Source organism: Leptodactylus fuscus, chromosome 3 (genome assembly GCF_031893055.1).
Source record: "Leptodactylus fuscus isolate aLepFus1 chromosome 3, aLepFus1.hap2, whole genome shotgun sequence".
NCBI classification, from domain to species: Eukaryota; Metazoa; Chordata; class Amphibia; order Anura; family Leptodactylidae; genus Leptodactylus; species Leptodactylus fuscus.
Genome location: NC_134267.1, coordinates 1,332,118 through 1,351,718, shown reverse-complemented (window position 1 = coordinate 1,351,718; position 19,601 = coordinate 1,332,118). Strand labels below are relative to the sequence as shown.

Here is a 19,601-nt window from a genome sequence, read left to right as displayed (position 1 = left end):
GTATGAGTGCCTGTTACTATATATTTAGTTGGATAGACAGAAATAAGTGTATATATATGTATATGCCTCTAGTGTAGGCAGCACTACCCTAATCCATCACCAGACACGCTCCACCATGCTGCACAAACTACCACAATGCCTTTTTAATACAGTGTAAATGGCTTCAGTAAAAATGATGTAAATTGTGACATTTCCTGTGTTTGTGTAGTTTTGCGTTGTCGAACACTCCATCACCGAAAATTCCAACTTCCATGCTGAGCTTCACGAGAGAAGCGGGCGACTGTAAACATAAAGCTATATGTGTCTTCTGCATTGTCCTCGCATCATTTCATTTGTCAGCTAATTGATCATTTTTACCCCGGGTCTTTTATCATATCCTTACTCTGGAAAGCTTTGACTTACTGCTCTGTTTTTGCTACATGGTACAAATTTTTCATTACTGCCTGAGGTGTAAAACTGGGCTTGAAGGAAAATCTAGTGATTCGTATGATTGATGGTCTTGCTGTGATTTGAGTAAATTCCAATATTATGTTTGTGTAGTAGGTTCTTAGTGGAGCATGCATACTTACATACATACAAACTTACATGCTTATGTGCTTACATACATACAAACTTACATGCTTACATACATACATACATGCTTATGTGCTTACATACATACAAACTTACATGCTTATATGCTACATACTTATGGTCCTACATACTTACATGCTTGCTTACATACTTATAGTCTTACATACTTACATGCTTATAGTGTTACATACATACTTACATGCTTACATACATGTGTACATACTAACATGCTTGTATACATACATACATGCTTACATACATACATACTTACATGCTTACATACTTACATACATGCTTACATACATACATGCTTACATACATACTTACATGCTTACATACTTACGTGCTTACATACATGTGTATATACTAACATGCTTGTATACATACATACATGCTTACATACTTACATACATGCTTACATACATGTGTGCATACTAACCTGCTTTTATACATACTTACATGCTTACATCCATACATGCTTACATACATACAGTACATGCTTACATACATATTTACATGCTTACAACCTCTCCTCCCCCGCTCGCCCCGTGTATAATGTTGTGCAGTTTGGGCTCCTCTTTATATTCGGCAGCACCAGGGACAGACAAAGGCTGATTCAGGCTGCCAAGATGTGACTTCATCAGTTGTCGCCGCTTGCGGTTTCATTGGGTTTCCTGCGCGGCTGTAAATGTAACAAGTATTGAAAGTGAATGGAACGAGCCTGTTAATGAGGATGATTGGACATCAATGAGCCCCTTCTTCCTCGCCCGCCCAGATGAGGGCGCTCTACACGCCGCTCCTTACTTTATGGAAAGGGTCGCCACAAGGTTTTTAGTGACTTGGTGACATCAGATAAAGTTATTAGGTTTGTGTTTATGGGTCGGGGTCTGGTGTTGCGTCTCATCTACAGTCAAGTGATTGGGGAGGAACAAATAATCTTAATAGATGTTTTATACTATTGGCCAATCACAGGAGAGGTTCTCACTATCTGATCTGTGGGGTCCAAACCCAGGTCCTACTCAGGACACTTGGACACCAGAAGCTTCTGCAGGGGACAGAGTGGGTGTGGCCTGTCCCGATTGGATTAATAGAAGTAGAGCTGCAGCGCCACTCATCCTATAGTGGTTGTGTCAGGAACTGCCGCTCCCTCCTATTACTTGACATCCTCTCTCTGTTACCTGCTGCAGCTTCTGGTTCCCGCAGGAGGATGAAACAGCTGATCTGTTTGGGGTCCAGGTGTCGGAATCCCCCAGAGCAGATTCTGTGGCTAAGTCATGAGTCTGATACATGGAATAAGAGCCAGAAAACCCCTTTTAAAGGGATAGTCTCATCACAAGCCCCAGGGCCACTAAACCCCTGTCTCGGTGGAGTCTTGTCCATACGGTTGAGTCTCCTTCTATTCACGAGAATCTCCGGCCTTCCTGCTTGGTTGTTCTCCAAACTCCTGTAGATGTGAGTAGAGAAAGTCGCGCGTGTAACGCCATCTCCTCGCTGGGCAGATGTCCGGAGACCCGTGTTCTAGAGATCACTGCAGGTCCAAGATGTGGGAATCTCCTAGATGGGAATACCTCTTTAAGGTGGCCACCACATTACTTTAGAGAAACGCTGGCTGAATCCTTTGTTCGGTTGGACCGGTGTCCTCGCTCTCTTGAAGGCGGGATGTTTAGGGAAAAAGATGGCCTGGACATGTGGGATTTTGATATGTCCAATCCAGACATTCCTAGCAGCTGTAGATTTCCCTCTACATCAGTTCTTCTCGGTACTTGCAGACAGTTTTTGGCAGAGCTGGGCAGGGAGGTTGTTCCTGCCGCCATCTTGGAGGACGAAGCCCAGATCTTCCATGGATGTTTCTTGTCCAATCCTTCTGTCTCTTCATGTCATCCCAGACAGACTGGAGGATGAGGAGATCCGGGCGATATCTGTGGGGGCGGGATCATCACTTCCAGGACTCCGCCTCCAAAGGGCAAAGGTCACACCAAATATTAATGAGATTTACATTTCTCTTCTCTTCATTCATTTCATTATTATTTACTTATTTTGTTACTGATGGAAAACCAAGAAGTGCGACCATAAATCTCCGTCACCGAACTATTCAATGAATGAGCCAAAGGCGAAATAATACAGAAATGCTTTCTAAAAATACAAGTACAGAGGACAAATCAGGTTTTTTGTGTCTTCCCACAATTCTGTGTATTGTGCAATGTTTTACTCCTATTACCGTAGCTGTATAACACTTCCATCCTAATCTCTCTGGTGCATGAATAGAATTCCAGAACTACAGAGAATACGATCACTTGTGTATTACTCTAGAAAGGAAATATCCTGAGAACTTTATATCTGTATAACAATGAATATTACAAAGATGGAGGTCAAACCCTATAGACACTAATAGGGGAGACTGTAATAATGGATATGGATAGGTAGGGGGATGGGGATAGATAGATAGATAGATAGATAGATAGATAGATAGATAGATAGATAGATAGATAGAGAGATAGATAGAGAGATAGATATGAGATAGATAGATAGATAGATAGATAGATAGGAGATAGATAGATAGATAGATAGATAGATAGATAGATAGATAGGAGATAGATAGATAGATAGATAGAGAGATAGATAGAGAGATAGATATGAGATAGATAGATAGATAGATAGATAGATAGATAGATAGGAGATAGATAGATAGATAGATAGGAGATAGATAGATAGATAGATAGAGAGATAGATAGATAGGAGATAGATAGATAGATAGATAGATAGATAGATAGATAGATGATAGATAGATAGATAGATAGATAGGAGATAGATAGACAGATAGATAGATAGATAGATAGATAGATAGATAGGAGATAGATAGATAGATAGATAGATAGATAGATAGATAGATAGATGATAGATAGATAGATAGATGTAGGTAGATGGACACATGATAGATTGTTGCTTCCTTACTCTTTGGCACAGTCGGTGGAATCTTCTCCAATCTGTAATGTTTCCGTCACTGTATCTTCCTTGTATTCTCAGACTTGTATGTATCTGCGGAGCTGTAAGGGAATAAAGTCTGATGATCATAAAGATAATTAGTTGTTCCATTGCTATAAAAGCTAAAATATTTTTATGTAATGACATTTAATTAGGGGAAAGCTGTGGTCGCAGTTTTTAAAGAATTTTTAAGGCAAGCGATACTTGTATGAAAGTGTCTGCACATTAACTAATTAACATTGGAGCGTAATTTACACAGTTCTGTTCTACTGGAAAGCCGGGGCTCCCTCCGAATAAATGTGGAATAATATTAAACAAGATCAGAGTCTCGTAGAATTTGCTGCATTGGAGGAGGATTTGCAATTTTTTTTTACTGATTAGTGAACCCATCTAGGGCGTATGAACGTCCCTAATAGTGATGAGCTGCAGAGAGGTGCGGAGCTCCATGGATGTCGTCAGTCTTATTCCTGTGGTGGTCTAATCTTCTCCAACGTCACCCATCCCATCAGCTCCTGACATGTCCCCCCCCCCCCTATTTGCTAATGTCCTTGTACCCGGAGTCATCTACTCAATGTGAGGGGTGACCGAGATCCACCTGAGCTTCAGGGGCTTCCTCAATGTCTCGCACTCCTTAGCTTATTATATCACATTCTGTCTAGGTCGGACCATTGTTTGGTATCTTCACCATCTTGGCCATTTCCCAGTCAAGTTGATATAAAACCTAAAAACGTCTTGGAGTTACTCATCTATCCCAAGACAGTAATTTATCTGTATCCAGATTTCATAGCTACACTAATATCCTGAAAGTTAGTTTGTCTTATTGGGGAGCGTCGTGTATTCATCTCCTTATCCCTCCTACTTCATGGTCCACCCGTAGCAGAACATAGGGGACATCTACACAGGAGTCGGTAGTGAAGGGGGTGACATACTTACTTAAGCTGGCCATAGACCTCCAATCACAGTCAGCGAGAGCCATTCCTTTCAACTCCCCCATACATAGGCATGCTCAGCTTGGCCAAGTGTGCATGTATTCTGATTAAAGAGCGGGTAGTGAGATTCTGTCAGACACTACTAGCGGTGACTTATCTTCTTAGAAGAATCCTGACACCCATATACTGGGATTGGCCTTACAAAAATTGTCAGATATGAGCAACATTAATCTAATCTTAGACTCGGCGTTGGATTCATTGAGATACTCAGTAACTAGATGGATGGATGGATTCATGGATAGGCAGATATAGATATATTACCTGAGACACGGGGCTGTAATCCTTCTCATCCTGGTCTCACAGTTACTGGTGGTTTGGCCACTAGGGAACCATTTTTGATCTCCTTGGGCGAGGTCGTCTTTGGCTAGCATTGGAGATGAGATAGATGGATGGATCTATATACAGAACGATAGATATATTTGTACCAAATAATGACCCCGTGCACTACGGCAACTCTGCTAAATTTGTATATCCTTTAGAACATTGTTTGGAGCAACAACTGGTGTGCAAAGTGAGGCTTTCTAGTACAAAAGCACAAGGATGAGGGGAGAGGTCAGAGGCCATTCTGGAAACAAACAGCTGGACCAGTTTATTTAAACAGATATGAGGATGGGATTGTGACCTCCGTTTGACTTCATCTGGGAGGGGCAAGAATGCCATTTTATGACCACAGAGAAAGAAAAGTTTAGTTCTTCTCTCTTGAAAGCAGCCTTAAGGCAAACAAAGAAATTGCACACAAAATTGTGAACAAAAAAAAAAAAAAAAAAAAGAAATCACATTTTTGTACGGCTGCAAGTAACAATCTAAGGACAAAACATTGTTATAAAAAAAGTAAATTATTGTAAATATTTGTAATAAAAAATGAAGAAAGTTTTTTGTAGTTTCCAAAGTTCTCTATTAATAGTGGAAACATTTTAATTTGCCATGTCTAATGAATGAGCGTTAACAGAAAAAGACAGTTGCACCAAATGCAAAGTTCTGTGGAACGGAGGCCGGGGAACAATGGCGAGTGGACCCCAGTCTGAGGAGGCCACGGGAAAGTGTTTATGCCCAGACCTCCCGCTAGGGAAGGTATTCACAAATTTGTGTCCATCACAAAGGGTGGGGTCCAGGCGCTCTAAAGTGAAGGTCAAAGAGGCTTTGCAGAACAATTGGTTTGTTTATTCCTTTTTATTAATATTACTTTTATGACATTTAATATTGAAAAAGATTGTTGCCCGGGTAACCTTCCGAAATTCATTAAATAATCTTTAATTGGACAATCAAGGAAGACGGTTACAGGGGGGGGGGGGGGAGGGTTTCATGCCCCAAGTTCTCCCGGCGTCTTTGCTTCACGAAGGTTATTAGAACAGAATAAAGAGAAATTCTCAAACTTCAAACTCCCGTCTGCTCAGAGTTTAATTTCATTTTTGTGTATCATCTCGATGCAATAAAGTTTTGCATTTTGGGAATCGACACACGTCAACGGCGATATTATAATTTCAGTAAACACTAATTGACTAGGAAAAAAATAAAAAAATTTTGGTGCGTCTAAAAAAAATATTAATTAAACATGAAAAAATATTTTATTTACTCACCGGAAAAAAATAATAAAAAAACAATAGTTAAAAAAAAAAAGTTACATTTTGGGCCTGCAAACAAACTAGAATGCAGAATGTTGGCTGGTGATAAATTACTATCATTTTAGTTGGTCAACGAGGGACTTTTTTTTTTTTTTTTTGACCTTTCGTGATTTCTGAAGAAAACCGGATTATAAGAGCAAATGGTGGATGGCATTGACCTGGTGGTGACCCCACTCTTTGAATAAACCAAAGGGAAAAAAACTAGTCTCTGTAAGCCGAATGCCTTGTTCTGAACTCCCCAGCAGTGTGAGCAAATGGTGATAAAACTCCAGACGTTCCCTCATTTGATGCTTTTCTGCCATCACAGTTCATTATCTTAATAGTGGGCATTAAAATAGAATTAAACTCCAAAGAAAAAAAAAAAGAGGGGATTTTAATAAAAGTTGTGAATTAGTCGCAAAACAAAAGCTATGGGTAGGCTTGTAAGGCTTATTGTCTTAGGCTTTACCCCTCCATGCCATTTGTGATCCCCCCCCCCCATAACGGGAATGGTACACATATTGTTTTTCAGCAAACCTGACTAATTCCCTCATGTCAAGCTTAAATGGAAAAGTCCAACTGTGGTAAAAGCTGAGGAACATAAATCAACTCAGAAGCCCCAGCTTGTACTCCAGAAGGTCAGAAGGGGTTACGTGGGCTTCTGACTGCTTCGCCCAGCATGTGGAACATCTGACTAAACTACCTCAGTCCTGCTCTTTGTAACAGTCAGAACCCCGACATTACATTGTAGGCGCAACGTGTTTGGCAAACCCCAATAACCGTAACGTGTTTTCTTGTATTTTCTAGGTTTATAAATGCTAGAAGAAGAATAGTCCAGCCTATGATAGACCAGTCCAATCGAGCAGGCAAGTCCTCAATAGTAACTGTTTTCAAGTCACGCAGGCGAAAACCATCCTCAAGCCATTCACCGGGAGGTCCAAGACCTGGTAAATAAAAAAAATGCCGGGAGAAAAAAAAAGGAACTTTTTGTACTATTTTTAGTAGTACAAGAATTGTTTCTATTCTACTTAGAAGAAGATCGCCACTAAATAATGTGACTTCTCTATTAGTTTGTCTCCTCAGCTATACTCTCTGCTACTTTGACCACTCCCTGGTGCATGGCTTGGTGTGGAATGGCTGTAAACTTTATTACCTGTCAAAAGGGTAAAAGGGTCAGTATCCCTTATGGGACTCGCTAAAGTTCAAAGACGTTCAATCAGGTCGGGTTTTTTTTTTTTTTTGGACTTTAACAACCTTCAGACGTTTGACTTTAAAGCCACTTGTTGTGTTACGATACAAGGAAGTGTCTAAGTCTCACGTCACGTTTCTAACTTTGTGTTACTTATTTATGTTGGATACTCTTGAGTTCTATCAAGGGCTATCAACAATATCTAGGTGTTGGCATGGTGCTCCAGACATATGGTGGTGGGCTTCTGTATTATCTCCTGGTCTAGTACTCCCAATATTATGTACAATATACTAACCCCGAGTCATTAGTGAGAGCCGGACATTTATTTACATTGGTGGTTTTGCTATTTTTTATAAGACATTGGGGGAAATTTACTAAAATAGTCGCACCAGTTTTCTGGCACAACAGTTGCCTATTTTTGGTTCACGGCTCTGCAACTTTCTCCATATTTTGATCCACTGGCCACTTTTTAGAAAAGTGGATGGAGCAGACCCGATATTAATGAGGGCCAGGGAGGGGACACATCGGCCCAACAAACTTACTATAACTCAGTCCACAATAGCTGGTGTCAGGTATCAGGTCCAGATTTCAATAGTGGCGCACAGGTTATCAGTCAGGGGCCAGTCCATGGTCGGAGATCCCCAGACCGTAACCCTAAGCGCCTCAGGCGCCAGCCGTGGACTTGCGTACGAGTTGTGCCCAGAATTCCCCCATTGACTTTTGGCTGTATGTCCTGCTAATATTCTATTCTAATGATTATATTCTACATTTCAGTAAGTCAAGGAACACCTTATAACCCAGACGGACAACCCATGGGTGGTTTTGTAATGGACGGTCAACAACACATGGGAATCAGAGCGCCAGGTAATTTTTTTGTTGTTGTTTTGTGAAGTTTTTGTCGTTTTTTGTACAAAGAGGTAACGGTTTAGCTTTTAGTTTGAGCTTTGATACCTTTTGCTATATCTTTACCTATCTGCTAATCATAGTGCGGCTACAATCTGGGTGCTTGACTTTATCTTGATTTCTTTGGGGTTGGTTTTTGACGTGGGATCTTTGGTTTCTCTGTTCACTTCTCTGATTTTCTGGCATCTTCTTGGATTTTTATCTCCCTTTTAGGACCTATGAGTGGAATGGGCATGAATATGGGCATGGAGGGGCAATGGCACTACATGTAACCATCAACTAGTTAACCAATGGCAAAGCAAGGGGGAAGTAAGTACAACAGGGGACGCATCCGTCTAATTTGCTCCAGGAGTTGTTTTTTTTTTTTTTTTTTCTGTGGATTTTCCTGATTTGTGTTCTCCCTGCCCATAGCTCCATGCTTTTTCATTCCTTTTCCGAAAAAAATAAAATAAAAAATTCTGGTTCTCCTATTTGTTTCTTCCTGATTTTGCCGCGCTCCTCTCCCGCATATCTCGCGTGTTGTTATTACACGGTACTGACCACATGACTAAACAAGAAATAGGCAGTAGGTGGGGGGAGCGGGTTTCCATGGCAACAGACTGATTTGCAAAATGTAAGCAGTCTGCAGCAGTGCAAGGAGAGGAAAGAGCAAGTCCCCAAAGCGTCATAAATCTGTCTAACCACAGTGGATGCATGAGTTACACTTCTTTGCTAACCTGCAAGACACCAATATGCAAACACAGGCTTCTTTAAGTAAAATAAGCACCATCTTAGGAGAGAGAGAAAAAAAAAAAAAAAAATTCCTAGCGCTATTTAAGATCCCACACAGGAAAACTTTGAATTTCCACTTTGGCCCTCTTTGTCCATCCTGTATAATAGGATTACGTGTGGAAAGGGGAAAGTAAAAGAATACAAAATGGAGGTGTGCACAGCAGGTTCTGCAGCTTTGCCTGGGCTAATTGACTAGATCCAAATTAAGTATGCCATCACTTGCAGTGTGACCAATGGATTTGACTCATTCAGTATACAAAAATAGAGATCATTAATGCAATCTTCAGCGGCTGGCCTAGTGAAGTCTGCAGAAGGGAAGGAGCGGCCCGCCATCTCGCTTTGTGGGTTTTTAAAAAAATATTATTCTCTGTAAAGGAATGTGGCCGAGTTCAGACCCAATCTGGTTTTCGGGTATTGTTCTGCCTAGAAAAGCTTCTGCATGTTTTTCCCCCTAATTGTGAGTCTGATGTTACCCAGAATCCAACCAAAACGAGCCTGAGAAGGTTCCGGCCTCGCCATCGCACATCGCGAACGTTTCCAGCTTACTTAATCTAAATATTGTTTCTTAATTTCTGGGTCAATTAAATTTCAATGATGTATGCTATGCTTCATAACCAATTAAATTAATAGGATACTATGAAAAATATCATCACTTCTGATTAAGGACCAGCGGACGGGCTATATTATTTTCTGAGCAATTTTCCTTCCGTTTCGAAAAAAAAAAAAAAAAGCGTTCCTTTAGGCTAGATTAAGCAGCCTTTCATTGCTGGAGCCCTGAGACCTGAATCCAAGGTGTTCACGCTGCAACATTACTTAGAACTAAAGCCAATTGAACCTACTTAGAAATAGCGTTATGCCTTTCACCCTTGATGATTATGGAGCTTATAGCTCTCGGAGACAATACACCTGTCAGTATTCATCAACCATAGCAAACCATGCAGAAGACAGAGGCCCTCGCAAAGCAGGGGGGCCATTGTTTTACGTTCCGTTTCCTCATTGTTCTCAAATTTAGTGAAAGCTTGACTGAGTTTGTAGTCTGATTTATTGTAAACGTTCATGATCACAAGGAAGGAATTAATTGCTAACAGTTATTGATTTCTTGCATGTATGAAGGGAAAAAAAAGCCTCCCATTTAACAACCTTGTATTTTATGACAATCTTTTACCAAACTACTGCCATCTTCTCCATGTTACCCCCAAGCAATGGGGAATCGAAGCTAGGGTTTCCTTTCCCTTGGGCAGTTATTCGGATTGCAGCCCAAGACCTATATCTCAATTCCCAAACCATTGTTGGCAACACCCATGACATGGAGGACAAGACTCACCAATCCCCTCTTCTCCCCAGCACTTCTTAAGGCCAGACTTTCACCAGAACCAGCATATCAGCCTAGCCCTCAGATAGATAGGTTAGGGACATCTGAATCAAACCATGTTTTCCTCTTATAAATTGGTGTCTCCATTGCCAAGATATTGCCATTTCTGCCAACATGCAATGAAGGTGTTCACCATGTCATTCAGTTGACCTTAACCTATCTATCTGCAGGGCTGGGGTGATATGCTGGTTCTGGTGACAGTAACCTATCTATCTGCAGGGCGGGGGTGATATGCTGGTTCTGGTGACAGTAACCTATCTATCTGCAGGGCTGGGGTGATATGCTGGTTCTGGTGACACTAACCTATCTATCTGCAGGGCTGGGGTGATATACTGGTTCTGGTGACAGTAACCTATCTATCTGCAGGGCTGGGGTGATATACTGGTTCTGGTGACAGTAACCTATCTATCTGCAGGGCTGGGATGATATACTGGGTCTGGTGACAGTAACCTATCTATCTGCAGGGCTGGGGTGATATGCTGGGTCTGGTGACAGTAACCTATCTATCTGCAGGGCTGGGGTGATATGCTGGGTCTGGTGACAGTAACCTATCTATCTGCAGGGCTGGGGTGATATGCTGGTCTGGTGACAGTAACCTATCTATCTGCAGGGCTGGGGTGATATGCTGGTTCTGGTGACAGTAACCTATCTATCTGCAGGGCTGGGGTGATATACTGGTTCTGGTGACAGTAACCTATCTATCTGCAGGGCTGGGGTGATATACTGGTTCTGGTGACAGTAACCTATCTATCTGCAGGGCTGGGGTGATATACTGGTTCTGGTGACAGTAACCTATCTATCTGCAGGGCTGGGATGATATACTGGGTCTGGTGACAGTAACCTATCTATCTGCAGGGCTGGGGTGATATGCTGGGTCTGGTGACAGTAACCTATCTATCTGCAGGGCTGGGGTGATATGCTGGGTCTGGTGACAGTAACTTATCTATCTGCAGGGCTGGGGTGATATGCTGGTACTGGTGACAGTAACCTATCTATCTGCAGGACTGGGGTGATATGCTGGGTCTGGTGACAGTAACCTATCTATCTGCAGGGCTGGGGTGATATACTGGTTCTGGTGACAGTAACCTATCTATCTGCAGGACTGGGGTGATATGCTGGTTCTGGTGACAGTAACCTATCTATCTGCAGGGCTGGGGTGATATACTGGTTCTGGTGACAGTAACCTATCTATCTGCAGGGCTGGGGTGATATGCTGGTTCTGGTGACAGTAACCTATCTATCTGCAGGGCTGGGGTGATATGCTGGTTCTGGTGACAGTAACCTATCTATCTGCAGGGCTGGGGTGATATGCTGGTTCTGGTGACAGTAACCTATCTATCTGCAGGGCTGGGGTGATATGCTGGTTCTGGTGACAGTAACCTATCTATCTGCAGGGCTGGGGTGATATGCTGGGTCTGGTGACAGTAACCTATCTATCTGCAGGGCTGGGGTGATATGCTGGTCCTGGTGACACTAACCTATCTATCTGCAGGGCTGTGGTGATATGCTGGTTCTGGTGACAGTAACCTATCTATCTGCAGGGCTGGGGTGATATGCTGGTTCTGGAGACAGTAACCTATCTATCTGCAGGGCTGGGGGAATATGCTGGTTCTGGTGACAGTAACCTATCTATCTGCAGGGCTGGGGTGATATGCTGGTCCTGGTGACACTAACCTATCTATCTGTAGGGCTGTGGTGATATGCTGGTTCTGGTGACAGTAACCTATCTATCTGCAGGGCTGGGGTGATATGCTGGTTCTGGTGACAGTAACCTATCTATCTGCAGGGCTGGGGTGATATGCTGGTTCTGGTGACAGTAACCTATCTATCTGCAGGGCTGGGGTGATATGCTGGTTCTGGTGACAGTAACCTATCTATCTGCAGGGCTGGGGTGATATGCTGGGTCTGGTGACAGTAACCTATCTATCTGCAGGACTGGGGTGATATGCTGGGTCTGGTGACAGTAACCTATCTATCAGCAGGGCTGGGGTGATATGCTGGTCCTGGTGACAGTAACCTATCTATCTGCAGGGCTGGGGTGATATGCTGGTTCTGGTGACACTAACCTATCTATCTGCAGGGCTGGGGTGATATGCTGGTTCTGGTGACACTAACCTATCTATCTGCAGGGCTGGGGTGATATGCTGGGTCTGGTGACACTAACCTATCTATCTGCAGGGCTGGGGTGATATGCTGGTTCTGGTGACAGTAACCTATCTATCTGCAGGACTGGGGTGATATGCTGGATCTGGTGACAGTAACCTATCTATCTGCAGGGCTGGGGTGATATGCTGGTTCTGGTGACAGTAACCTATCTATCTGCAGGGCTGGGGTGATATACTGGTTCTGGTGACAGTAACCTATCTATCTGCAGGGCTGGGGTGATATACTGGTTCTGGTGACAATAACCTATCTATCTGCAGGGCTGGGTGATATGCTGGGTCTGGTGACAGTAACCTATCTATCTGCAGGGCTGGGGTGATATTCTGGGTCTGGTGACAGTAACCTATCTATCTGCAGGGCTGGGGTGATGTGCTGGTTCTGGTGACAGTAACCTATCTATCTGCAGGGCTGGGGTGATATGCTGGTCCTGGTGACAGTAACCTATCTATCTGCAGGGCTGGGGTGATATGCTGGTTCTGGTGACACTAACCTATCTATCTGCAGGGCTGGGGTGATATGCTGGTTCTGGTGACACTAACCTATCTATCTGCAGGGCTGGGGTGATATGCTGGGTCTGGTGACACTAACCTATCTATCTGCAGGGCTGGGGTGATATGCTGGTTCTGGTGACAGTAACCTATCTATCTGCAGGACTGGGGTGATATGCTGGATCTGGTGACAGTTACCTATCTATCTGCAGGGCTGGGGTGATATGCTGGTTCTGGTGACAGTAACCTATCTATCTGCAGGGCTGGGGTGATATACTGGTTCTGGTGACAGTAACCTATCTATCTGCAGGGCTGGGGTGATATACTGGTTCTGGTGACAATAACCTATCTATCTGCAGGGCTGGGGTGATATGCTGGGTCTGGTGACAGTAACCTATCTATCTGCAGGGCTGGGGTGATATTCTGGGTCTGGTGACAGTAACCTATCTATCTGCAGGGCTGGGGTGATGTGCTGGTTCTGGTGACAGTAACCTATCTATCTGCAGGGCTGGGGTGATATGCTGGTTCTGGTGACAGTAACCTATCTATCTGCAGGGCTGGGGTGATATACTGGGTCTGGTGACAGTAACCTATCTATCTGCAGGGCTGGGGTGATATGCTGGTTCTGGTGACAGTAACCTATCTATCTGCAGGGCTGGGGTGATATGCTGGTTCTGGTGACAGTAACCTATCTATCTGCAGGGCTGGGGTGATATGCTGGTTCTGGTGACAGTAACCTATCCATCTGCAGGGCTGGGGTGATATACTGGTTCTGGTGACAGTAACCTATCTATCTGCAGGGCTGTGGTGATATACTGGTTCTGGTGACAGTAACCTATCTATCTGCAGGGCTGGGGTGATATACTGGTTCTGGTGACAGTAACCTATCTATCTGCAGGGCTGGGGTGATATTCTGGGTCTGGTGACAGTAACCTATCTATCTGCAGGGCTGGGTGATATGCTGGTTCTGGTGACAGTAACCTATCTATCTGCAGGGCTGGGGTGATATGCTGGTTCTGGTGACAGTAACCTATCTATCTGCAGGGCTGGGGTGATATACTGGTTCTGGTGACAGTAACCTATCTATCTGCAGGGCTGGGGTGATATTCTGGGTCTGGTGACAGTAACCTATCTATCTGCAGGGCTGGGGTGATATGCTGGTCCTGGTGACAGTAACCTATCTATCTGCAGGGCTGGGGTGATATGCTGGTACTGCTGACAGTAACCTATCTATCTGCAGGGCTGGGGTGATATGCTGGGTCTGGTGACAGTAACCTATCTATCTGCAGGGCTGGGGTGATATGCTGGGTCTGGTGACAGTAACCTATCTATCTGCAGGGCTGGGGTGATATGCTGGTACTGCTGACAGTAACCTATCTATCTGCAGGGCTGGGGTGATATGCTGGGTCTGGTGACACTAACCTATCTATCTGCAGGGCTGGGGTGATATGCTGGTTCTGGTGACAGTAACCTATCTATCTGCAGGACTGGGGTGATATGCTGGATCTGGTGACAGTAACCTATCTATCTGCAGGGCTGGGGTGATATGCTGGTTCTGGTGACAGTAACCTATCTATCTGCAGGGCTGGGGTGATATACTGGTTCTGGTGACAGTAACCTATCTATCTGCAGGGCTGGGGTGATATACTGGTTCTGGTGACAATAACCTATCTATCTGCAGGGCTGGGGTGATATGCTGGGTCTGGTGACAGTAACCTATCTATCTGCAGGGCTGGGGTGATATTCTGGGTCTGGTGACAGTAACCTATCTATCTGCAGGGCTGGGGTGATGTGCTGGTTCTGGTGACAGTAACCTATCTATCTGCAGGGCTGGGGTGATATGCTGGTTCTGGTGACAGTAACCTATCTATCTGCAGGGCTGGGGTGATATACTGGGTCTGGTGACAGTAACCTATCTATCTGCAGGGCTGGGGTGATATGCTGGTTCTGGTGACAGTAACCTATCTATCTGCAGGGCTGGGGTGATATGCTGGTTCTGGTGACAGTAACCTATCTATCTGCAGGGCTGGGGTGATATGCTGGTTCTGGTGACAGTAACCTATCCATCTGCAGGGCTGGGGTGATATACTGGTTCTGGTGACAGTAACCTATCTATCTGCAGGGCTGTGGTGATATACTGGTTCTGGTGACAGTAACCTATCTATCTGCAGGGCTGGGGTGATATACTGGTTCTGGTGACAGTAACCTATCTATCTGCAGGGCTGGGGTGATATTCTGGGTCTGGTGACAGTAACCTATCTATCTGCAGGGCTGGGTGATATGCTGGTTCTGGTGACAGTAACCTATCTATCTGCAGGGCTGGGGTGATATGCTGGTTCTGGTGACAGTAACCTATCTATCTGCAGGGCTGGGGTGATATACTGGTTCTGGTGACAGTAACCTATCTATCTGCAGGGCTGGGGTGATATTCTGGGTCTGGTGACAGTAACCTATCTATCTGCAGGGCTGGGGTGATATGCTGGTACTGCTGACAGTAACCTATCTATCTGCAGGGCTGGGGTGATATGCTGGGTCTGGTGACAGTAACCTATCTATCTGCAGGGCTGGGGTGATATGCTGGGTCTGGTGACAGTAACCTATCTATCTGCAGGGCTGGGGTGATATGCTGGTACTGCTGACAGTAACCTATCTATCTGCAGGGCTGGGGTGATATGCTGGGTCTGGTGACACTAACCTATCTATCTGCAGGGCTGGGGTGATATGCTGGTTCTGGTGACAGTAACCTATCTATCTGCAGGACTGGGGTGATATGCTGGATCTGGTGACAGTAACCTATCTATCTGCAGGGCTGGGGTGATATGCTGGTTCTGGTGACAGTAACCTATCTATCTGCAGGGCTGGGGTGATATACTGGTTCTGGTGACAGTAACCTATCTATCTGCAGGGCTGGGGTGATATACTGGTTCTGGTGACAATAACCTATCTATCTGCAGGGCTGGGGTGATATGCTGGGTCTGGTGACAGTAACCTATCTATCTGCAGGGCTGGGGTGATATGCTGGGTCTGGTGACAGTAACCTATCTATCTGCAGGGCTGGGGTGATGTGCTGGTTCTGGTGACAGTAACCTATCTATCTGCAGGGCTGGGGTGATATGCTGGTTCTGGTGACAGTAACCTATCTATCTGCAGGGCTGGGGTGATATACTGGGTCTGGTGACAGTAACCTATCTATCTGCAGGGCTGGGGTGATATGCTGGTTCTGGTGACAGTAACCTATCTATCTGCAGGGCTGGGGTGATATACTGGTTCTGGTGACAGTAACCTATCTATCTGCAGGGCTGGGGTGATATTCTGGGTCTGGTGACAGTAACCTATCTATCTGCAGGGCTGGGGTGATATGCTGGTACTGCTGACAGTAACCTATCTATCTGCAGGGCTGGGGTGATATGCTGGGTCTGGTGACAGTAACCTATCTATCTGCAGGGCTGGGGTGATATGCTGGGTCTGGTGACAGTAACCTATCTATCTGCAGGGCTGGGGTGATATACTGGGTCTGGTGACAGTAACCTATCTATCTGCAGGGCTGGGGTGATATGCTGGTTCTGGTGACAGTAACCTATCTATCTGCAGGGCTGGGGTGATATGCTGGTTCTGGTGACAGTAACCTATCTATCTGCAGGGCTGGGGTGATATGCTGGGTCTGGTGACAGTAACCTATCTATCTGCAGGGCTGGGGTGATATGCTGGTTCTGGTGACAGTAACCTATCTATCTGCAGGGCTGGGGTGATATGCTGGGTCTGGTGACAGTAACCTATCTATCTGCAGGGCTGGGGTGATATGCTGGGTCTGGTGACAGTAACCTATCTATCTGCAGGGCTGGGGTGATATGCTGGGTCTGGTGACAGTAACCTATCTATCTGCAGGGCTGGGGTGATATACTGCGTCTGGTGACAGTAACCTATCTATCTGCAGGGCCAATATTTCTATTAATATATATTTCTTACATATTATTAGTGTTTTTGACCAATATTTTCCTTTTTACTATTTTTCTCAGGACTGCAAGGTATGCCAGGGAATTACATATCTTCGACTGGTCCGATGGGTATGAGTATGGGACAGCCAAGTTATCCTCCATCGCAGATGCCCTTGCACCACGCTCAGCTGCGTCATGGGCCGTCTGTGCATACCTACATTCCTGGACACCATCACCACCCAGCGATGATGATGCACGGGGGACCACCTCACCCTGGAATGCCGATGTCAGCACCTAGCCCCTCAGTACTAAATACAGGAGATCCAACGATGAGCGGGCATGTAATGGACATCCATGCTCAGTAATTTAAGGGAATATGTGTTGTCTGCAATGACAAAAAACAAGTCACGCACTGTGTTTCTGCCACAACGGCGGTGATCCATGTAGGACCATGACCGTTTTTGACACAGGGACGTCCAGAAAAAAAAAAAAAAAAAAAAAGCAGAAACGAGATGCTGAAATCCAGTTTGGGGACACAATAAATACATATATAAGACATTAAGAGAACAAAGAGTGAAATATTGTAAATGATATTATACTGTTAACCATATTATGTTGTTTCTTATAGATTTTTTTAAAAAAATGTGAAATTTTTCCACACTATGTGTGTTGTTTCCATAGCTCTTCACTTCCTCCAGAAGCCTCCTTACTTACAGAAAATAAAGCCTTACCGTTTCCCTGCAGATGACGCCAAGTCCTTATTTGCAGGTCATTTTGAAGCATTACAATAAGTATGTCAGGCAGAAGATTTTTTTTCTTCGATCCAAGGATTTCAGCCATGCGCTCTTTTCTCTGCAGCTTTGTCTCTCGATTTTTTTTTTATTTTTTTTTGTCTCCCTGTCTCTTTCTCTCTAGCCTGGGGCTTGAATTTGCATGTCTAATTCATTTACTCACCATATTTGAATTGGCCTGAACAGATGTAAATCGGGAAGGATGGGAAAAACTGCAGTCATCAACAATGATTAATCAGCTGTTGCAGGCAGTGTCTTAAGGAGACTGGTAGGATGAGGCATGGAAACCAAAAGGCAATGTGTATGGAGCCTAATTGTCACATCAGAGCATCAGTGTTCCCCATTCAGCAGCGGCAGCCACCAATCTGTGCAGAACTTCCTGTGTCACAGCTCAAAAGCAAGAACTGTAGAAGATTTATTTTTAATACATGGACTTTCTTTCTCAGCAAGGCGTCAGTCCTGCCTCCATTTTTTCCATAGTCCCATCATGGAACATCTATGTAAACATTGTAAATAAATTTTGTGCAAAAAGGACTGGAAAGAAATAATTGTATTGTTGCAATTTTTTGTATAAACAGAAGATTGGTATGAGTTGGAATGCAGATTAATTTACTAGGTGGAATAAGCTAATTATATTTCTTTTTTTGTGCTAAAACAATTTCCTTGTCCAGATTGTTTTTTCTATAAAGACACAAAAGTGGTAACTGATCCGATCCATCGCACGTCACTCACTAAAGAAATGCGAAATGTATACGATTACAATTTATTATCCAATAGTTATAGAACTAATTCAGAGCACTGATCAGAGGCGCGCCGGGGCCTCCCACCTGCCATGTGCCACATAGAATCGGGGTCTTGTTGATAAGTATTTGTTGTATAATTGGAAGGTCATTGTTCCTAAAATTTGTTGCAGTTTGGGGCAGTATATGGGGCTTTACCTTTTATTCCCAGCTCCTCCACAGTTGCATTTCCAGTCCTCCAAGTGGGTCCCAGTTTACCGGTATACGGCTACGCTAGGCACAGGTATACAGCTATGCTGGGCACTGGTATATGGCTATGCTGGGCACCGGTATACGGCTATGCTGGGGTGGCTGGAGAGTATATGGGTTAGTGACCCTCCTCTTATTTCTTTATCACATTTCACCCCCTTGACAATTTATCGCCCAACTCAGAAAACCCTTTAACTTCCTAATTTCCTATTCGAATATTCAAAAAACGAAATCTCCTTTATTGATGTATTTTAAAGCAAATCTCTCCAAATTCCTGCGAATTAATCCGATTTTATTACCACTAACACGATAACACGATATCTTCTAATCTATATAAAAACAATCAAGTGCAAAATTTCTGCCATTCATAAATGTGTCGCCATCCCTAAAATAGGTGTAAAGACGATCCAATGTGATTATCGGCTGATTGCGCTGATGATTTAATTCTATTCAATGACTGAATTCATTATCATTAAAATATTAACCACAAGGATTTAATTCCCAACTAAAAGGTGTCATCGCAACGCACAACATCTCCCCGTGGCTGATAGAACTGAGAATTAAGGGCCATTGAGACTCAGAGACGTTGCGGCACAAGATCTATTTATAATATGGGGAACGATGAATTAGATTCTGATTGATATGGAATTAAACAAAATATAGACTTTCACTTTCCTGGGGAATCGGGATAATAAAATTCCGTCATAAAACACTCTTATACTCTGTATTTATCAATGGCTTTATGGAGGGATCTCAGCAGAGGAAAAATAACATTTTATTACAGATTTCGTAAAAATTTGTGTGATTAATATTAGAATGAGAAAAATCTCATCTGCTTTATAGAGAGTCTGAGAC

At 43.9% G+C, this 19,601-nt stretch overlaps 1 protein-coding gene across 5 annotated transcripts in view; it reads left to right on the top strand.

Annotated features, from left to right (window-relative positions):
• MEIS1 (Meis homeobox 1) overlaps positions 1 to 18,397 on the top strand; it is a 138,010-nt gene extending 119,613 nt beyond the window's left edge. For 2 of the 5 annotated variants that reach the window (XM_075266955.1, XM_075266957.1), the window contains 4 exons: positions 6,953 to 7,011; positions 8,109 to 8,198; positions 8,451 to 8,546; positions 17,048 to 17,190. In XM_075266955.1, coding sequence (XP_075123056.1) covers positions 6,953 to 7,011; positions 8,109 to 8,198; positions 8,451 to 8,509 — 208 coding nt within the window. In that variant the 3' untranslated portion in view covers positions 8,510 to 8,546; positions 17,048 to 17,190. Of the gene's footprint in view, positions 1 to 6,952; positions 7,016 to 8,108; positions 8,199 to 8,450; positions 8,547 to 17,047 lie in introns of all 5 variants that reach the window. The other 3 variants (XM_075266956.1, XM_075266954.1, XM_075266952.1) reach the window with 3 other exon arrangements.
• Positions 18,398 to 19,601: the final 1,204 nt, after the last annotated feature.